The 21,127-nt window shown below is 54.4% G+C and overlaps 2 protein-coding genes across 2 annotated transcripts; one reads left to right on the top strand and one right to left on the bottom strand.

The window, feature by feature from the left end:
* Window positions 1–610: 610 nt before the first annotated feature.
* On the top strand, window positions 611–5,140 carry RGP1 (RGP1 homolog, RAB6A GEF complex partner 1; the record flags this gene model as incomplete). The annotated part of the gene is given in 7 exon segments (XM_034788351.1): window positions 611–747; window positions 1,185–1,268; window positions 2,178–2,327; window positions 2,410–2,556; window positions 2,972–3,099; window positions 3,372–3,549; window positions 3,813–5,140. Coding segments are annotated over 7 exon segments (1,048 nt in total), but the record flags the coding sequence as incomplete, so codon positions are not given.
* Window positions 5,141–6,813: 1,673 nt separating this feature from the next.
* MSMP (microseminoprotein, prostate associated) lies at window positions 6,814–9,274 on the bottom strand. The gene is made up of 3 exons (XM_034788895.1): window positions 8,622–9,274; window positions 7,717–7,825; window positions 6,814–7,078 (listed from the first exon to the last, which is right to left on the bottom strand). Exons 1-3 carry the CDS (start codon window positions 8,731–8,733, stop codon window positions 6,889–6,891), a joined length of 411 nt encoding a protein of 136 aa, XP_034644786.1. The 5' UTR covers window positions 8,734–9,274; the 3' UTR covers window positions 6,814–6,888.
* Between the last annotated feature and the right edge of the window lie 11,853 nt (window positions 9,275–21,127).

Raw genomic sequence — 21,127 nt, 5'->3', positions numbered from 1 at the left:
AACCAGCGTGGTCTTCTTCCTCAGTTGTGGGAAGGTGTCCTTAAAAGATTCCCAATTATCACTCAAATTTTTCTGACTCAATTCTTCGCAATAGCTGATTTAGCTTATAATTGTTTTCAGCTTTGTGAAATTGGCCCTGTTAAAAGACCAAGTGTATATATTATGGGTCTGGACTTTATTCTGCTTGCACATTATAAATGTAATCAAGTCTTGATGACTTGTACCTAAGCTACCATTAACTTTTAGTTCTGTGATCAGTTGCTCTTTATCTGTTAGGACGAAGTCTAATAAAGAATTCCCCCGGAAGCAGCGCCTGGACTAAGGGGGCTGTAGTTTGGGGGTCTGCTGGGCAGAGTTGTGGCAAAATCCTATGGCATAGGGAGCGGCATCTCCCAAACCATTCAGGTTTTATACGTTAGGTGCTTTCCTGTGCCTGGGTTCAGCACCCGCAGCTGGAGCAGTGCAGCGAGTGGGGTTCCAGGGCATGTGATGTCATGAGGAGCAGAATGATTCCCCTTGTGTCCTCCCCTCTGGGTGTGTTGCCTGACTTGGTGCCTGCTGGGCTCTGTCCCCTCATGTCTCACTGCTTGTCTCTCTCCTCTGCACCCAGTGAGATGCTGGCGTGGGCCAGTGCCCAGATTCACTGCCAGTTTCACTCCAGCGAGAACCGGGTGGCGTTGCCTCCCTCGGATGACAGCAAGCATGACGTGCAGGCCGAGAACGAGACAGTGTTTGTCCCCAACAGAGGTGAGTGCTGGCCTGGCCTCTGTTATGCCAGGCCTCGGTGTGTGGGGAAGGGATTCGGAGTAAGAGACTGAGGAGAGATAAAATAATGACTGGTACTGAGAGAGCTCGGGGGGCTACTCCGTAGCATGCCGAGAGCCAGGGCAGAGAATCCCTGTTTCCCACCTTGTCTCATCACCCCACAGAGCTTCTGCTGCAGGAGCCTTCGGCCCCAAACAGTGAGACTCAGAAAAGCAGTGACCCCAGCTAGGATTAAACTCTCGGAGCGGTCAGGCCTGCGGCTCCAGGGCACATCAGATGCTCTAGCAGTCACCTCCCTGGGCAAGGATGCCTCCTGCACTGCGCGGTCTGGGAGGGACGTAGCAGGGAAGGGGGGACACTGGGCTGGTTTTGCCTGGTGCTCTGGTCCTGTGCAGCAGTTGTTGTTCTTTACCTTTCAGGAGAGCGGGGTCAGTGCATCCTGTCCACACCCCCAAAGATTCTCTTTTGTGACTTGCGTCTGGATCCCGGAGAGTCGAAATCCTGTAAGGACTGTGTTCTCTTCCCTGAGGGGGTGTTTCACCGTGCATTTATCTCCCTTGCTAGGTGTAACTCATTTTCTTCCTCAGCCTTCCTGATTTCGTCCCTGTAAGCTTGGGCTGTTCCTTTGTACCCCTCCTTAGCAGTTCAGCCACGTTCCCACTTCCTGCAGGATTCCTTTTTGATTTTCAGGTCGTTAAAGAACTGCCGATGGAGTCATATTGGCCTCTTACTATTCTCCTACGTTTCCTTCGCATTGGGCTAGTTTGCAGTTGTGCATTTACTGTTGTCTCCTTGAGGAACTGCCAGCTGTCCTGAACTCCTTTGTCCGTTGGATTTTCTTCCCATGGACCTTGCCTACCAGTTCTCTGGGTCTATTAAGGTCGGCTTTTGTGAAATTCATTGACCTTATTCTGCTGCTCTCACTCCTTTCTTTCCTTAGAATCATGAAATCATCATGTCCTGGTCCCTTTCTCCCAGTTGCCAGTTCCTCCCTGTGGTCAGAATGAAGTCTAAAATGGCTGTCCCCCTGGTTACTCCCTCCACTTTCTGAAACAAAACGTTGTCCCCAGTGCATTCCAAGAGCTTCCTGGGAATGTTGGGGTTTGCTGTGTTACTTTCCCCCCAGATGTCTGGGTAGTTAGTCCCCCATTACCACCAATTCACCTAACCCCACTACGCCTCGGTTCCCTGTCTGTGAAACGGGGGTGATGGTACATCCCTGTCTCCCAGGTGGGGGCGCTGTAAGGATAAGTCCCTCGTGCTTGTGAGGATCAGGCGTTCTGTGAGGGGAGACTACAGGGAAGTGTTACAGGGCATATAGGCAAAGCTGGCAGGGGCATCCTCAGTTAAGATTGCTCAACTCTTTCCATGGTAAGACCCACGGACGGTGAGCCCTGCCCCTCTCGTTTCAGACTCGTACTGTGAGACGCTGCCTGTGGATGGGCCGCCCTCCTTCCGGGGGCAGTCGGTGAAGTACGTGTACAAGCTGACCATCGGCTGCCAGCGGGTGAACTCGCCCATCAAGCTGCTGCGGGTGCCCTTCCGGGTCCTGGTGCTGCACGGTAAGGCCCGCTATGGCCCTCTCCCGGCAGGGCGTGCCCAGCCCACGGCCAGGCTGTGACCCTTTCTGCACTGTCTCCCCAGGGCTCAAAGATTATCAGTTCCCCCAGGACGAAGTGGTCGCCCCCTCGAACCCCTTCCTGGAGGAGGAGGAGGGAGTGAAGAAAGACTCCCGGCTGGCGGACCTGGCCACGGAGCTGCTGATGGCAGCCACCTCCCGGCGCAGCCTGCGTAAGTTGTTCCCCACTTGATCTTACCGTGCCTCCCTGCCCCTCCGGCACGCACCTGGTCTGTGCGATCTCTGCGCTGTCCCCAGCCGGCGTGCGCACTGCAGCTCGTTCGTCTGCCATTCCCAGCTCCCTGGATTCCTCAGCGGCAGCCTCACCGCGTTCTGACAGCTGCCCCACGCTGCCCTGCCTACGTAAAGGCCCTAACAGAGCAAAGCATCTCTGTCCATAGCCAGCCAGGGCCCTGTTGTAACCAGCATGCGCAGTGCGTGTGCTGAGGGGTCCCCGATGCTCCCCGGGGGCTGTCCTCGGGGGGAGTCCTGTCCTGCAGCTGCACAGCCGCACTCTTGGGCTGTGGCTTCGTTCCAGGCGGGGAGTCGCTGTAGCCCTGGCTCATCTGCCTGTCTCCGTCTCCGCAGACGTGTATAACATCAGCAACACCCGGGGCAAGGTGGGCAAGTTCGGGATCTTTAAGACTGTCTATAAGATTGGAGAAGACATCCTGGGGACCTTTAACTTCTCGGAAGGGGACATCCCCTGTCTGCAGGTGAGCGCGGCTCTTGCATCCCGGCCAGGCAGCCCGTCCCATTGTCCAGCCAGGGGGATGTGGGCAGCTGGGCTGGCAGCAGTGGCACAGACACTGAGCTGCGCTGGGTGCCTCTGGGCAGTCCAGGGTCCTGCCTTGGGCTTGTGGGGAGCTGCGAGTTATTCAGAGCTAGGCCCCCCCTGAGCCTTCGGCACAGCTCTCAGCTGGGATTGCGCAGCAGTGTCTGAAAGCCAGGGCTCTGCCCTCCCTCACGTGTGTGCCCTGCTCCCCAGTACTCGGTGAGCCTGCAGACAGAGGAGAGTATCCAGGAGGAGTTCCAGCGGCGGCACGGGCAGCCCGTCTCCTACAGCACACACGCCCGCCACCAGGAGTCCTGTCTGCATACGGCCAGGAGCAGCTTCAGCCTCCCCGTCCCGCTGAGCTCCACGCCCAGCTTCACTACCAACATTGGTGAGTGCCCGGGGAGGGAGCTGGTGGCAGTCACTGGGGGGTGGGCATCGCCCCACTGCCATCCCCGAAGGCTCCTGCTCTGCCCTGTGCTGGCACAGCCCCATCAGAGCCGGGCGCCAGAGAGGGGGCAGCTGTGCCAGGGGGTCCTAGAAAGGGGGACCCCTTCGCCAAGCTGACCAGTGCTAACGTGGCTGCTGAGCGGGGACCCCCTGCCATCCAGGTGCCGTTGCGCTCGCAGCCTCTGACCCTCCTTTCACCCGCAGTGTCTCTGAAGTGGAGGCTGCACTTTGAGTTCGTGACCTCCCGAGAGTCGGGGGAGGCCCACACGGTCCCTGAGAACCCGTCGGAAACCATCACCTGGACTGGGGTGGAACAAATCGAAGTGGATACCTTCAGCTGGGACCTGCCCATCAAAGTCCTGCCGACCAATCCCGTCCTGGCCTCCTACGTGTCCCAGTTCTCCAGCACAAACTCCATCACTATCTGAGCTGGGGCAGGACCTAGGTGGGAGCCTGGGGCGCCAGTCACACCACCCACTCGGGACAGTAGCTGCCGAGTGGCAGGGCACAGGCCCACTCTGAGCCCTGCACCAGGCCCTGCGCCGGCTGTGCGGCCCTGCCTGTGTGAGAGACAACGCTCTAGGCCCAGCACTAGCTGGCCTCTCCTTCCTGAGCTGCGTCTCTCTGGGTCGGGAGCCAGGCTCCTGGTCACCTGGGCATACACAGGAACCCCAGTGCTCTCTGTCAGGGGCGGCCTGGCTGCTTCCTTCCCAGTGTGGGGCCTTGTGCCCAGCCCAGGGAAGGGAGAAGGTCGCCCTTCCAGTGACTACCCGTCCCAGGCTCCTGGGAAGCCCATGCCCATTCCTTCTGGGATCTCCCCCCACTGCATGGAGGACCCCATCTCCAGCTGACACATGTCCAGTGCCCCTAGCCCCAGCTGGGAGCGACAGCCCTGGGGCATGTCCATCCCCCGTGGGAACTGCAGTCCCTCTGGTAGCGTCAGCCCCGCAGCAGCCCCCCTGCCTGGGACAGCCCCAGCAGAGGGGCAGCAGGTGCCCTGCACGCCCAAGCTGGGCTTCTGCACGTGGCTGGCTTCCCACGGGAGAGGCCAGGGTCCCATGGAGGCAGGGCAACGCTGCAGCTCCAGGACCTTAGACCAAGGAGGAGGCCGGCTGCCATCCCCACCTGAGCTGGGAGCAAGGAGATCCTGGCCTGGAGGCTGGGTTCTTGGCCCTGCTCTCCCTGGGGCAGGTGAGTGCCGCCTCTTCTCTTCCTGGGCTGGGCCAGGCAATGAAGTCAGTGTAACTCCATCGTTCGGGGAGTGAACTCCTCTCCCCCCCTCCCCCACCACCGAGTGCCGCTGTCACACCGACCTGCCCCCGGGTGCTGACAGCGCTGGGTCCCATTGACCTGCGCCCGGGGAGAGCCCCTCCCGTCAGGGCAGGCAGCAGCTTCACTGAAGTCCTGAGGCACCCAGCGCTGTGCTGGACCGGGGCCAGGCCCAACCCCTCCAAGCTCCTGGGGTCTTTCCCCAGCAGCCTGATAAAGTGCTCTGTGTGTGCAAGTTAATAAACACCTGAGTGCCCCGCCCACAGCCTTCCCGGTCCTTACAACAGCCCAGGCTCTGCTCTGCGCGGGGGCGGGGGGTGTTGTGTTTCCTGTAACTGCCCAGCCCTGCCCTGGGCGGGGGAGAGGGGGGTCCCTGTAACTGCCCCAGCCCTGGGAGGGGGGGATCCCTGTAACAGCCCTAACTCTGCCCTGTGTGTGGGGAGGGGGATCCCTGTGACAGCCCCAGCCCTGCCCTGTGCAGGGGAGGGGGGGGATCCCTGTAACTGCCCCAGCCCTGGGGGGGATCCTTGTAACAGACCTAGCTCTGCCCTGTGTGTGGGGAGGGTGATCCCTGTAACTGCCCCTGCCTGGTGGCGGGATGCTTCCTTGCTGTCCCACACGCCGTTCCTGCTATGTCCCCTCCTGCCTCTGAGCACGGCCCGGTTGCTGAGTGTGGCCCGGCCTGTCCCTTGTTGGAGGGACAGCATGTGTTCTGTGCAGGGGGTGTGATGTGGGGCCCTTTCCCGCTACTGGGAGCTGTCCCCCTCCCCCAGACAGTCACTGGCGAGAGCCCTCGTGGGGTTTAATTCATACTTTTATTGCAAGGACAGAAAGACGTACACAAGGCTCTGCACAACATAGATGCGGTGCTGGCTGGGCCAGGCTGCCGGGGCAGCCAGCTCACAGCTGGTGCTCAGGTCGCTTCAGCTCGCTGAGGCCCAGCAGGGCTCCTGGGCTCGCACTTCCCATCTGCCAGGTCTCGCCCAGGGGGGTCAGACTCCCTGCGCTGCCTGGGGCAGAGCCTCTCCCAGGAATGGCCTGGTCCACCCCGTGTCCCCAGCCCACTGTCGCCTCCGGGCAGGGCTCTGCTGTCTCACCAGGGCTGGGGGGCGGCACGTGGTGCAGGCGGGCTCCTTCCGCCCCAGGGAGCTGTGGGTGCAGGGGCTGCAGTGGTTCCAGAGGAGGCTTTTGCCCCCACACCCAAAGGCAGGACAGAGCCTCACCCATTTCACCCCAAGGCAAAGGGGCTGGCAGGGGAAGTGCAGTGACTCGGCGTGTAAGTGCAAAGGGCCCTCGCTGGCTCTGTGTCCCTGCCCCGCACTGGGATGCTGGCCACGGCGGGGGGAGGCCCAGGGTGCCGTTCCTGGGTGATGCAGGAAGAGCAGAGGGCTGCCACAGTGCTGTGCGAGTTCGGGGATGTTAGAAAAGCAGCTCTCCGCCTCTCAGTAGCCAGAAATCTGCCTGCCTGGTCCCTGCGGGGCTGCGTGCCTGGAGAGAGCCCAGCTCCCAGGAAGGCATCCTGGACTCCTCCCTGCCCTGCTTGGTGCCAACAGAGCACTGAGGGTACTGCACTGGCTGAGGCCACAGACCCAGGGCACTCAGACACGCATCCCCTGCTTCCCAGCCCCCCATCCTCAGCTGGGACTCCCGCTCCAGGGGCTTTCCTCAGTGGGGTTTGAAAAAGGAAGCAGGGGGCTTGTCCACTGCCCCCAGTGTGCCCCCCTCTGGGCCATGACCTCCCTTAGTGTGTGTGGAGCATGCACTGGGGTGCGGGGGGAGCCCTGGTTTGGTTCAGGAAGCTGAAGGCAAAGGCGAAGCCGGGGCAGGGCAGCGCTAGGTTGTAAGTATTAAGTTCGTTATTCCAGTATTGGGCGGCTAGTGGTTTCCCTGGAAGGTGGCTGCAGCGGCGTCTCACAGCACGTGGTGCAGGGACGGAACATGCAAGAAATGTGCTGTCGGGGGCAGTGGCGGTTCATGCTGGATGGGGGGTGGAGGAGGCACGTCCCTGCCTCTACCTGCTCAGCCGTGTCTCTAGCACCTTGTTGATCATTGGCTCCGGGGTGCCGGCCGAGCCCCACTCGCGCTCCATGCTGTTCACACAAGGCAGGCTGGGGTTGGCTTTCTGCACCACCGAAATCTGGCAGGTCTGCGAGTCGTAGTGGGCCATGCACCAGTCTGGAAAATCGATGGGGTGCTGGGTGCTGGACAGGAGAGAAGGGAGAGGGGTGCTTTGTCCACAGCCATCCTGCAGGAAGGGGGGAAGCTGCCTGGAAAGCCCAGACCCTATGGGGCATTGGGAGGGATCGCAGGCCGGGCCAGGTGGCTCCTAAGTGCATTCCACTGACTCACCTGTAAGGTAAATGGGAAACGCTTCCCTCCCCCCAGGCCTGGCCATGGCTAGCCCAGCTCCTGTGCCCCCTGGCTGCCCCACAGGACAGCCTCTCTCAGGACCTCCTGTGCCAGTGATACTTCCCCCAGACCCTTCCCCAGCCACCTCCATGAACTGCCCCAGCCTAGCCCCACGATGTCCCGGTCTGACCTGCCCCGGCCTCAGACTGCACCTCCCAGCACAAGTGGGGTGCAGCTGTGGCAGCACAAGGGCGATGCCATTTCCATTGCCTGCAGGTCCCAGCACGGCCCTGCAACCCCTCATGCAGGCTGGGTGCTGACGCTCCGGCTTGCACTGCAGTGTGGCCTGTTTGCTTGTCACATGCACAGACTGGCGCTCGCTCCGCATGCGCGGCACCACCACCGGGGGCTGATCCCTGACTGGCCTTCTGCGGAAACCCCAATAGAACTGACCACAGCAGCGACCCTCCCCTGGCACGTCCCCACTTACATCTCGCAGCAGCCCACGCCGACGGGGTGGAGGCAGGTGCAGAGCAGGCAGGTGGTGCTGAGCCAGGACTCCCCCAGGGTGAACTGCTTCCCCTCGTAGTGACAGGGAGCTGCAAGGAAACCCCCCCAATGAGCGCACGTGACCCTGCCTGCCCAGAGCATGACCCAGGGCCCCCCAGCTGCTCTGCAGTGTAAGGACGGGCTGGGGACCCCCAGGCCCACTGCCTTCTCTCTGACATGAGAAAGGGGCTGGGGGAGCAACCCCAGGGCCCCCCGCCTGTCCCCAATGTGAGAAAGGGGCTGGGGGAGCGACCCTAGGGCCCCCCCACCAGCCCTGTGACGCTGAAGATAGCCAGTAACCCCTGCCCCACACTCATGCCTAGGCTCCGTTACCAGACCGGGAAGCCCCTGCAGCTGTGGCCGGGGCCGGAGAGCAGACACATTTCCACCGGTTTGTGTTCTTGGCAAGTCTCTGCCACTTCCGCTTGTGCCGTGAGCACAGTGAGGCCTGGGTCTGATGCAGACACGCGTCGCTCCTGATCACCAACGGCTGTGCCCGTGGGCAAGGCCCCAGCGCCCGCGTTCACCTGCAGGGAGCTGTGACCTCCGCTTTCCCTTCACTACCTCGGCCGCCTTCCTTGCCCACGGCCGGGCTCTTGGCAGCAGCTCGGCCGTAGCCCAGCAGGCCGGTTCTCAGCCAGGTCCCAGGGGAGCTATTCTGTGGTTTATGGGCTGCTCTGCAGTCATCGCTGGCCTGCAGTCACGCTCCCAAGGCTCAGCCCAATTCGTTTATTGCTTTGCAGCCTGGGAGCCCAGAGCTCCCACTGCCCTGACAACCCCAAGAAAAAGCTGAAGGCCTCTCCCAGCACCTGCACATCCCAGCTGTAATCTCCACGGCTGCCTTACCTTGCGCCTGGAAATAACATTTCGCCTGGGATCCCTGGAGCTGGAGGAGGAAAGAGACCAGCAGGCAGATCCTGCCCCAGACACGGGCAACCTTCTGCACCTTCCTGGCCATTGTGGCAGTCGTGCTTCGACTCTTCTTAATCCCGATGAAGTTCCCTGGCTCCTCTCTCCCCGGCTCTGTGCTTTGCTCCTTCTCTCCCTCGCCTGTTTAACGTCTCCTCTCAGTCCCACCAGGAGACATTTATAAAGTTCAGCTTTATGACCCTGGCCACCAGCTGTGTCCCACTGGAAAAGTTGTAAAACTCATTTCCTGATGTGAAAGGCATGAAAACAAGAGGTAGGATCAAGATTTTTAACAAGCTGTGAAAAGCTGATTCATGCCCTCCAGAACTGGCTCCAGTTGGAAACCCTAGCGGGTGCAAGGCTTGGCAGAGAGGTCACCGAGCAGGGACCCTCTCTGGGTCTCCGTGTGCAGGGTCCTTCAGAGACAAACCACCAGGGCTGGCAGTGACGGGGGGCAAGGGAAAGAGGCCTTTGTGGAAGCTTCCCCTGGTCCCGTGGAGCTGTCTCTCATTCCTGAAAACCTCCACCAATGAGATTTCCGGGGGCGTTTTGTCTCAGTGGTGAGCAGAACGTTCAGCTCCCGCAAAGCTCCTGATATTAACCAGGACAGTCAAGCGTCCATCCTATGCAAAAGCGAGGAAACGCGCGCCCCGTCAAAAGATGAAGTTGCACACAAACCTAACTACCATTCCTGCAGAAAGCCCGGGACCAAAACTACCAAGCAACAAAGTAAACACAAGCCGTCACCAGCCACAACACACCTACAGCCCCCACAAGACCCAATGTGACTACAGCTACCAACAACAACCGGGGCCATGAGTACAGTCACACCATGACTTCGGCCATCCACAGAGACAATGGGCCAAATTAATGCCTGGATTTCTCTGGAGTTCCATCAGGGATGAGCCCCCATGAGTCAGAGTTCAGCGCTTATCTGAGCCTTCTCCCATCACCGACCATGGCCACAGCCTCCCTGCCAGGATGCCCTTGTCTCTCCGATGAGCAGAATGCCTCAGAGCTGCTGCCGAGCGGAGAGCTCGCCATGCGCACGTGTCAGGGAGTTCACCCCGCTGGCACAGTTTGAGCAGCGGAGCACATTTGGGGGTGCCCATCCCCCCATTGGTTGTCTCCCCCACAGGTGTGGGTGTGTGGCTGTCTGCTCTGCCCCTGCAATTCGCAGTGGGAGGGAGTGTGCAGTCCCCTCCTGGCAATCCACCCTAGCTTGCAGCACTGGTGAGACGCTGCTGTGGCCAGGCCAGAGGCGTGTTCTGCAAAGTGGTAGGAGCCGCAGTGCGGTTAACGTCAGTGTCCTTCGGGGAGGAAAGGTATCAGTGACTGACCGGGACCCTGAACTTCAGACAGGGGGACTCTCCCTCAAATGGGGGGATTGATCAGATGAGGAAATGAAAACCCTTAAACGCCGTATGGAGGTTGCTGTAATAAATGTGCGAGATGCCCAATGGCGTGGATGCATGAGCCGCCTGGTTAATGGCAGGTCCCGGGTTACTGGAGCCAAGGAAACAGCCCGAGAGAGGCCGGGACGCAGGAGCCGGGCATGCAGCAGGGAACAAGTACGAAGGAATTGGGAGGCTAAGGTGAATTAGTAGAAAAAAAGAACCAGAGACCTAAGAACAAGAGACTCTTGGAGTAGATGCGACGCAGGAAGCCTGCGAGCGAACCAGCTGGTCTGCTATCAGCAGGGCATCCAGGGAGCAATCGTGGAGAATAAGGATATTGCTGAGAAGCGACACTATTTCTTTTTGTGTCTGTTGGGGTGATTCCTGCTCTGGACCGGCTCTTTCCTGGTAAGAAGGATGAGGTGTTGCCAGAGACCGAGGTGTCGGACGTGGGGATATCAGAAGAAATTGATAAATCAAAGAGCAACAAGTCCCCCGGCCCAGAGGGCACAGCCCTGAGGTCTGCAGGAAATTACAAATGAAGTGGTTGACCTGCTGACAGAAGTTTGCAACTGCTCCTTGGAATCAGCTACTGTGCCAGAGGGCTAGAGGGTAGCAGCCAGACTGGGTCGGACTCAAGGTCCTCCCTCTCTCTCAGTGGCCTCTGCCAGCTGCTGCAAAGGGAGGTGCAAGAACCCCTGAATAGGAGATGTGGGATATCGGCCCCTGCATTAGGGCTCATCCTAATTCCTAATAGTTAGGAGTTGTTTTAACCCCAGAAGTAGGAGGTTTAATGTTCCGTATGGAATTCTTGTTAGAAATAACAATTATTATTCTGGATGTTCTTCTCGTCCACATGAACACCCCGTCTCTTAGAACTGTGCGGGTTTTGGTCTCAATGGTTTCCTGTGCCAGGGAGTTCCACAGTCTAACTGCACATGATGTGAAAAAGTATTTCCTTTTGTCAGTTCTGAAGTTGCCTCCTTTCAGTTTCATTGAATGTCTCCTTGTCCTTGTGTTCTGAGACCCGCAGCTTCTGTTCTCTTGCCCTCCCTTCTCTAGAGCAGACAAGGTGGGGGAGGGGATATCTTTTATTGGACCAACTTCTGTTGGGGAGAGAGACAAGCTTTCGAGCTCACCCCGAGCTCTTCCTCAGGTCTGTGTAGCTCCTAAGCGTGTCTCTCTCCCCAACAGCAGCTGGCCAATAAAAGGCATTACCACCCCACTGGGTCTCTGATCTCCTGGGGCTGACACTGCACACAACAAAGGAAGCTCTCTGGAGCAGTCATTGTCTTGTGTTCCTTTATCATGGATCCCTGTTCATCTTGTCTCTAAGGTAACAGTCCCACTCTTTTAATTTCTCTTTACAGGAGAGTTTTTCCAAGCCCTTGAGCGTTCTCCTTGTCCTTCTCTGAACCCCCCCAGCTCTGTGCTGTCCTGTGGGACGTGGGGTGGCTGCATGTCATGCTCAGATGGGGCTACACCATTGACTCGCAATTGCAAGGAAATGTTTTTCTTATTCTTCTTCATCCCTTTCCTTATGCCTCCTAATGTCGTGCTAGCTTTTGTAGAGGTTTCCATTGCGCTGTCTGTGATGACACCCACTTCCCGGCTTGAGTTGACAGGGAATTTTGAAGGCTTATTTCGTGTTCTCTTGTGGGGACCTTAGTCAAAGGCCTTTTGAAAGTCAACCTTTTCTCCTGAATCCATTACTTCATTGACACAGAAGTCTAAGAGATTAGTGATAAAGTATTTTCCTTTGCCAAATCCATGCCTGTCAGACCCTATCATGTCATGGTCTTCCAGTTGTTTTGTTAATCTATTTTAATGGGCATTTTGTCCAGTTTACCCAGTTCAGGGGCAAGGCTTACTGGTCTGTAATTCCTTGGGTCACCCTTTGTAATGGGGTTGCCTGCCCCTTTAAAGGCCAGGGGGACTGGAGCCAGCCAGCCCACTTCAGTTCTCAGACCCAGCTGGGAAGGAGTCGGCTGATCTCCATAAAGGGCAGAGAGACTCCGTTGGAGAAGTGCTGCAGGAGGGAGATTTGCTCCTGTGGCTGCCCCAGAGCAGAGCGAGGCACACAGTGAAAGGCCAGTGAGGTGTCTGCCAGTGAGGCAGAATGCAGGCCGGCGATCAGCCCTTGGAACTGAGGGGAAACTGCGGCAGCAGAGAGACTATGAAAGCAGCTACGCAAAGTAAGTGGCAGAAGTGAAACATAAGAGCAGCCAGACTGGGTCACACCAATGGCCCATCTAGCCCAGTGTCCTGTCTGCTGATAGTGGTCACTGCCAGATGAACAGAACAGGGGCAATCATCAAGTGATCCATCCCCTGTCGTCCACTCCCAGCTTCTGGCAAACAGAGGCTTAGGTGTTGCATCTACGACAGTGGTTCCCAAATGGGGGTTTGTGAACCCCTGGGGGTTCGCAGAACGTTACAGGGGGTTCGCCAGAAAAATTTCACTAATGGCGGACAGAGGACCCTGGGCATTGGAGACAGCAGGTGGGACCTAGTTGCAGGGCAGACACCCTGAGCCCCAGGGAGAGTGGAGCCGGGCAGTTGGGGCTAGCAGCCCGAGCCCTGCCACCGTCAGCTGGGGAGCCGGCAGCCTGAACCCCAACCCAAGCCCCAGGGAGAGCAGGGCCGGGCAGTTGGGGCCGGCAGCCTGAACCCCAGTGCTCTGTGGGGGGCTGGCAGCCCGAGCCCCAGGGAGAGTGGAGCCGGGCAGTTGGGGCTGGCAGCCTGAGCCCTGCCACCTTGAGTGGGGGAGCTGGCAGCCTGAACCCCAGCCCGAGCCCCAGGGAGAGTGGGGCCAGGCAGTACGGGCTGGCAGCCTGAGCCCTGCCCCCATCAACGGGGGAGCCGGCAGCCCGAACCCCAGCCCGAGCCCCAGGAATTTGCCAAATCTCATCTAAAGCCGGAACCACGGCCCTCCAGCCACAACCTCACCGGAAACTAGAGGTGGGTGAAAAATACCAAGCATTTTTCACAGAAAGTTTTGAATTTTTTTCACATTTTTCAAAATTCCCCAAGAAAAATTTACAAAAAACTGAAACAGAAAAATGGTCCATTTTCAAAAACTGTTTTCATGAAACATTTTCTGATTTTTGAAAACCAAAAATGAATTTATTTTTATTAGAAACCATTTTTTTAAAAACAAAAGCCAAAAAAACATTTTACAGAAACATCTTTGGTTTCTGGTTTTTCTATGTTCGTTAAAAAAAGTTTAAATTAAAAATATTTTTCAGAGGTTCATAGATTCCGGGGCCCGGCAGTTGGGGCATCCATCACACTGAGGAAATTTAAACTTAAATCCCTGAAAATATTTAAAAAAAGGGGTTTGCGGGCTGTTAAAGTTTGGGAACCACTGATCTACGACCATCTTGGCTAATAGCCATTGATGGATCTGTCCTCAAGGGACTTGGCTAACTGTTTTTTTAATCCATTTATAGTTTCAGCTTCACAAAATCCACTGGCAACGAGTTCCAGAGGTTGACTCTGTGTTGTGTGAAGAAATACTTCCTTCTGTTTGTTTTAAACCTGCTGCCTATTAATTACATTGGGTGACCCCTGGTTCTTGTGTTATGAGAAGGAGTAAATAACACTTCCTTATTTACTTTCTGCACACCAGTCATGATTTTATAGACCTCGATCATATTCGAGGAGAGTTGGCAGTTTTTCAAAGGGACACTATTAAGGGCCCAAAAGCAAGCTATTCCGCTGGTTAGGAAAGATAGAAAATGTGGCAAAAGACCACCTTGGCTTAACCACGAGATCTTGCACGATCTAAAAAATAAAAAGGAGTCATATAAAAAATGGAAACTAGGACAGATTACAAAGGATGAATATAGGCAAACAACACAGGAATGCAGGGGCAAGATTAGAAAGGCAAAGGCACAAAATGAGCTCAAACTAGCTACGGGAATAAAAGGAAACAAGAAGACTTTTTATCAATACATTAGAAGCAAGAGGAAGACCAAAGACAGGGTAGGTCCACTGCTTAGTGAAGAGGGAGAAACAGTAACAGGAAACTTGGAAATGGCAGAGATGCTTAATGACTTCTTTGTTTCGGTCTTCACCGAGAAGTCTGAAGGAATGCCTAACATAGTGAATGCTAATGGGAAGGGGGTAGGTTTAGCAGATAAAATAAAAAAAGAACAAGTTAAAAATCACTTAGAAAAGTTAGATGCCTGCAAGTCACCCGGGCCTGATGAAATGCATCCTAGAATACTCAAGGAGCTAATAGAGGAGGTATCTGAGCCTCTAGCTATTATCTTTGGAAAGTCATGGGAGACGGGAGAGATTCCAGAAGACTGGAAAAGGGCAAATATAGTGCCCATCTATAAAAAGGGAAATAAAAACAACCCAGGTAACTACAGACCAGTTAGTTTAACTTCTGTGCCAGGGAAGATAATGGAGCAAGTAATTAAGGAAATCATCTGCAAACACTTGGAAGGTGGTAAGGTGATAGGGAACAGCCAGCATGGATTTGTGAAGAACAAATCATGTCAAACCAATCTGATAGCTTTCTTTGATAGGATAACGAGCCTTGTGGATAGGGGTGAAGCGGTGGATGTGGTATACCTGGACTTTAGTAAGGCATTTGATACGGTCTCGCATGATATTCTTATCGATAAACTAGGCAAATACAAATTAGATGGGGCTACTATAAGGTGGGTGCACAACTGGCTGGATAACCGTACTCAGAGAGTTGTTATTAATGGTTCCCAATCCTGCTGGAAAGGCGTAACGAGTGGGGTTCCGCAGGGGTCTGTTTTGGGACCGGCTCTGTTCAATATCTTCATCAACGACTTAGATATTGGCATAGAAAGTACGCTTATTAAGTTTGCGGATGATACCAAACTGGGAGGGATTGCAACTACTTTGGAGGACAGGGTCATAATTCAAAATGATCTGGACAAATTGGAGAAATGGGCTGAGGTAAACAGGATGAAGTTTAACAAAGACAAATGCAAAGTGCTCCACTTAGGAAGGAAAAATCAATTTCACACATACAGAATGGGAAAAGACTGTCTAGGAAGGAGTACGGCAGAAAGGGATCTAGGGGTTATAGTGGACCACAAGCTAAATATGAGTCAACAGTGTGATGCTGTTGCAAAAAAAGCAAACATGATTCTGGGATGCATTAACAGGTGTGTTGTGAGCAAGACACGAGAAGTCATTCTTCCGCTCTACTCTGCTCTGGTTAGGCCTCAGCTGGAGTATTGTGTCCAGTTCTGGGCGCCGCATTTTAAAAAAGATGTCGAGAAATTGGAAAGGGTCCAAAGAAGAGCAACAAGAATGATTAAAGGTCTTGAGAACATGACCTATGAAGGAAGGCTAAAAGAACTGGGTTTGTTTAGTTTGGAAAAGAGAAGACTGAGAGGGGACATGATAGCAGTTTTCAGGTATCTAAAAGGGTGTCATGAGGAGGAGGGAGAGAACTTGTTCACCTTAGCCTCTAAGGATAGAACCAGAAGCAATGGGTTTAAACTGCAGCAAGGGAGGTCTAGGTTGGACATTAGGAAAAAGTTCCTAACTGTCAGGGTGGTTAAACACTGGAACAAATTGCCTAGGGAGGTTGTGGAATCTCCGTCTCTGGAGATATTGAAGAGTAGGTTAGATAAATGTCTATCAGGGATGGTCTAGACAGTATTTGGTCCTGCCATGCGGGCAGGGGACTGGACTCGATGACCTCTCGAGGTCCCTTCCAGTCCTATAATCTATGAATCTATGAATCCCCCCCTCCCCCGCTTAGTCATTTCTTTTCCAAGCTGAACAGTCCCAATCTTTTTAATTTCTCCTCATATGGAAGCTGTTCCATACCCCTAATCATTTTGTTGCCCTTCTCTGCACCTTTTCCAATTCCAATATATCTTTTTTTCAGATGGGGCAACCAGAACTGCATGCAGTATTCAAGATGTGGGTGTACCAGGGATTTATATAGAGGCAATATGGTATTTCCTGTCTTAATATCTATCCCTTTCTTAATGATTACCAACATTCTGTTCACTTTTTTAACTGTCACTGCACATTGACTGGATGTTTTCAGAGAACTCTCCACAATGACTCCAAGATCTTTCCTGAGTGGTAACAGCTAATTTAGACCCCATCATTTTATATGTAGAGTTGGGATTATGTTTTCCAATGTGCATTACTTTGCATTTATCCACATTGATTTTCATCTGCCATTTTGTTGCTCAGTCACCCAGGTTTGAGAGATCCTTTTGTAACTCTTCACAGCCTGCCTGGGACTTAACTATCTTGAGTAGTTTTGTATCATCTACAAACTTTGCCATCTCACTGTTTACCCCTTTCTCCAGATCATTTATGAATATGTTGACTAGGACTGGTCCCAGTACAGACCCCTGGGGGACACCACTATTTACCTCTCTCCATTCTGAGAACTGACCATTTATTCCTACCGTTTGTTTCCTGTCCTTTAACCACTGATCCATGAGAGAACCTTCCCTCTTATCCCATGACAGCTTACTTTGCTTAAGAGCCTTTGATGAGGGACCTTGTCAAAGGCTTTCTGAAAGTCCAAGTACACTGTATCCACTGGATCCCCCTTGTCCACAAACTTGTTGTCCCCCCCCCCCCCCCAGTGAATTCTAAGAGAGCGGGGAGGCCTGATTTCCCTTTACAAATGCCATTTTCACTCTTCCCCAACAAATCACGTTCACCTGGTAGCAGACAGGGCAGAGGTGCTGGAACTAGGAGTGCTGGGGGGCTGCCGCACCCCCGGCTTGAAGTGGTTTCCGTTCTATGTCTCCAGCGCCCCCACTGTACACATTGTTCCAGCCGCCCGGGCTGGGGTTTGACTGATGCACCTTCCCTTCTGCTGTTTATAGGATGAAGAGACAGGATGGACGCAGCTGACTGCCAGCTGGTGGAACAGCAGGATAACACCCATCTGCCACCACTAAGAACAGCCGAGCTCCATCCTCTTTGGAACCCCCCTTCAGGTAGTTGAAAGCAGCTATCAAATCCCCCCTCATTCTTCTCTTCTGGAGACTAAACAATCCCAGTTCCCTCAGCCTCTCCGCATAAGTCATGTGCTCCAGACCCCTAATCATTTTTGTTGACTCCGCTGGACTCTTTCCAATTTTTCCACATCCTTCTTGTAGTGTGGGGCCCAGAACTGGACACAGTATTCCAGATGAGGCCTCACCAATGTCGAATAAAGGGGAACGATCACGTTCCTCGATCTGCTGGCAATGCCCCTACTTATACAGCCCAAAATGCCGTTAGCCTTCTTGGCAACAAGGGCACACTGTTGACTCATATCCAGCTTCTCGTCCACCATAGCCCCTAGGTCCTTTTCTGCGGAACTGCTACCTAGCCATTCGGTCCCTAGTCTGTAGCAGTGCATGGGATTCTTCCGTCCTAAGTGCAGGACTCTGCACTTGTCCTTATTGAACCTCATCAGGTTTCTTTTGGCCCAATCCTCTAATTTGTCTAGGCCTCTCTGTATCCTGTCCCTACCCTCCAGCGTATCTACCACTCCTCCCAGTTTAGTGTCATCTGCAAACTTGCTGAGAGTGCAGTCCACACCATCCTCCAGATCATTAATAAAGATATTGAACAAAACCGGCCCCAGGACCGACCCTTGGGGCACTCGGCTTGAAACCGGCTGCCAACTAGACATGGAGCCATTGATCACTACCCGTTGAGCCCGACGATCTAGCCAGCTTTCTATCCACCTTACAGTCCATTCATCCAGCCCATACTTCTTTAACTTGCCGGCAAGAATACTGTGGGAGACCGTATCAAAAGCTTTGCTAAAGTCAAGGAATAACACATCCACTGCTTTCCCTTCATCCACAGACCCATTATCTCCCCATAGAAGGCAATTAGTCTGACCCCTGCATGGCACAGGCCCCAGGACTGGTCCGACCCCTGCACAGCAGAGGGCCTAGGACCGGTCCGACACCCTGCACGGCACGGGCCCTAGGACCGGTCTGACCCCTGCACAGCACAGGTCACAGGGCATCCCGGGCTTAATTCCTGCTTGCAGACCAATAGCTGTGGTTGAACAAGAGCAGATCTTTTAGACAAACGTCCAGTTCTGATTTAGACATTGGCAGGGATGGAGAATCCACTACGGCGATTGGGAAATTGTTCCAATGCTTAATGGCCCCTCACTTAAAAATTTGTCCTTTATTTCCAGTCTGAACTGATCTATTTTCATCTTCCACCCACTGGATCGTGTGTTAGACCTTTGTCTGCTAGATTGCAGACCCTGCAATGCACAACTTTCTGTTCCTCACGTAGGACCTACAGCCTGGGATCCAGTCACCCCTTCACCTTCTCTTTAAGCTGAACAGATGGATCTCCTGGAGTCTCTCACTTTAAGATGTGTTTTCCAATTCTTTAATCCTTCTCCTGGCTCTTCTCTGAACCCGCTGCAATTTTCAGTCCCTCGGGAAGTGGGGACAAGTTGTAAATTATCTGGGCCCGCAGATTTAGAAATGTTTAGCTCCTGTGTGACACCTCCCCAGCTACTGAGGGACTAGAACGTGTTTCCTTGTCACTGGGAGAGATGAGCACAGCATCCAGTTTCTTTCCAAACAGACCTAGCCAGGGAACTCGTCTGCCATTTCTGCCGCACGACTGCCCGTTGGATGAGCCAGACCAGTGCTAGGATTTAACTTGTCCCTCTCCGAGCTGTCGGGGTTGGAGCACGCCCACGCCAGGCACTTCTGCCCAAGACACCAGCTACCAGAGCGATCGGGTCCCAGCGCAAGGTGACAAACAGCAGGATTCGTTGTTGGGGCAGCAAGGACCCCAAGGTACCCAACAGCCTCCTTGCCGTAAATGGGGCTCGGATTAATCCCTTCCCGGCCTCCCCGGGCCGCAGTCTGGGGGATCAAGAGGCCGCCAGGCAGCACATAGCTCTGGTAGGATGCTGTCATTTCCAGGGTGTCAACAGAAAGCGGCTAAATGAGGCACAAGGATCCTGCCCACGGGTCACTGGCCTGCCCCCCCCGGATGCTGTGGCCAGGGCCCCGCTGGGGTTTTATATATTCATAGATTCTAGGACTGGAAGGGACCTCGAGAGGTCATCGAGTCCAGTCCCCTGCCTGCATGGCAGGGCCAAATACTGTCTAGACCATCCCTGACAGACATTTATCTAACCTACTCTTAAATATCTCCAGAGATGGAGATTCCACAACCTCCCTAGGCAATTTGTTCCAGTGTTTAACCACCCTGACAGTTAGGAACTTTTTCCTAATGTCCAACCTAGACCTCCCTTGCTGCAGTTTAAGCCCATTGCTTCTTGTTCTATCCTTAGAGGCTAAGGTGAACAAGTTTTCTCCCTCCTCCTTATGACACCCTTTTAGATACCTGAACACTGCTATCATGTCCCCTCTCAGTCTTCTCTTTTCCAAACTAAACAAACCCAATTCTTTCAGCCTTCCTTCATAGGTCATGTTCTCTAGACCTTTAATCATTCTTGTTGCCCTTCTCTGGACCCTTTCCAATTTCTCCACATCTTTTTTAAAATGCGGCGCCCAGAACTGGACACAATACTCCAGCTGAGGCCTAACCAGAGCAGAGCAGAATAGAGCGGAAGAATGACTTCTCGTGTCTTGCTCACAACACACCTGTTAATACATCCCAGAATCATGTTTGCTTTTTTTGCAACAGCATCACACTGTTGACTCATATTTAGCTTGTGGTCCACTATAACCCCTAGATCCCTTTCTGCCGTACTCCTTCCTAGACAGTCTCTTCCCATTCTGTATGTGTGAAACTGATTGTTCCTTCCTAAGTGGAGCACTTTGCATTTGTCTTTGTTAAACTTCATCCTGTTTAACTCAGACCATTTCTCCAATTTGTTTTCTGCACTAATAACTGCCCAGGGCCTCCGCAGTCAATGAGGAAGGGCTCCTGGCAGGTGGGTGCAGCACTGACGCTGTATCAGGAACAAAGCTCTGAGCCCCTTGCCGAGGGGGGGCCTGTTTGATCTCCTCTGGGAGAAGTGGCAGGTGTGAGGCTCCATCCAGCTCCCACTCAGTCTCATCAGCCGGACTCCCCCACACCCCCGAGCTGCCGCCCCAAGCACTGGGGGGTTTGCTCTGCAGGGCACAGACAATGTCTGACTTGCCCCACATTCGCCATGGGCGCCAGACACGACTGATGAGAAGCCGGGGCTCATGGATGATGGACATTGGGCTCGGATGCCTCAGGCTTTGAGATGGTCTGGCGCACTACCGCCTCCTTTCTCGGGAATTCCTGAAAGCCTGTTTGTCTGCTAGAAACACTTCAGGGGCCTATTTCACTTGGGGGTCTCTGCTGGTGCCCCTCACTGTGGTGTCTGAGCACCTTCCCCGTGGGATTGGTTAGGGAATAAAGCGACCGAGCCCTGGGGCTTTGCCTGGTCCTGATGGACTCTGGAAGCTGAACAAGAAGTGCTGGCCATCCCTGCAGACCAGGGGACTGTGCCCTAGACAGCTGGGACTCTGAAAAGGACGTAGGGTCAGAACGCACAAGAGCTCAACAAGCGCTCCCAGCGTGGTGCTGCAGCTCAAAGGTTAATGCGACGCCCGGGTGTGTAAACAGCGGAGCAGCAAGGAGGAGGGGGAGGTGATTTTGCCCCTGAGTATGGCCTCGGTGAGACCGATACTGGGTCCTGCGTCCAGGGCTGGGGACCCATTTTAAAAAGAATGTTGAAACATTTGAGAGGGTACAAAGAAGAGCCACAAAACCGATTCCAGGCCTGGGGAAAATGGCTGATAGTGAGAGCGTTAAAGAGCTCGATCTGTTCAGTGTATCGAAAAGAAGATTGCGAGTGACTTTGGCAGGGTACTAAGGGCTCTTTAACCTAGCAGGGACAAGCAGAATGAGAACCAGACCAATTCAAATCAGAAATGAGGCAGAAATTTGTGCTGGTGATGGCGATGAACGTTGGCGCTGGGGTATTTTTACAAGGCTGCTGGTGGGACTGAGAGGTTGGTATGGGGAAGCTGAGAGAGGTGGGCCCTGGGCCGGGTCGGGGGAGATATCAGCATGCGGGGGTTGTCAGCGGATGTGGCACTGG

The sequence above is a fragment of the Trachemys scripta genome, chromosome 13, assembly GCF_013100865.1.
Source record: "Trachemys scripta elegans isolate TJP31775 chromosome 13, CAS_Tse_1.0, whole genome shotgun sequence".
Classification (NCBI taxonomy): Eukaryota; Metazoa; Chordata; order Testudines; family Emydidae; genus Trachemys; species Trachemys scripta.
This window is presented reverse-complemented; position numbering and strand designations above follow the sequence as displayed.

Excerpts from the sequence above, each read along its gene's own strand:
- MSMP (XM_034788895.1), bottom strand. The coding sequence starts at position 8,733 with ATGGCCAGGAAGGTGCAGAAGGTTGCCCGTGTCTGGGGCAGGATCTGC. Across the intron at positions 7,826-8,621 it reads ATGTTATTTCCAGGCGCAAG|CTCCCTGTCACTACGAGGGG; the intron begins GTAAGGCAGCCG and ends GTTTCCTTGCAG. Across the intron at positions 7,079-7,716 it reads GGCGTGGGCTGCTGCGAGAT|CACCCAGCACCCCATCGATT; the intron begins GTAAGTGGGGAC and ends TCTCCTGTCCAG.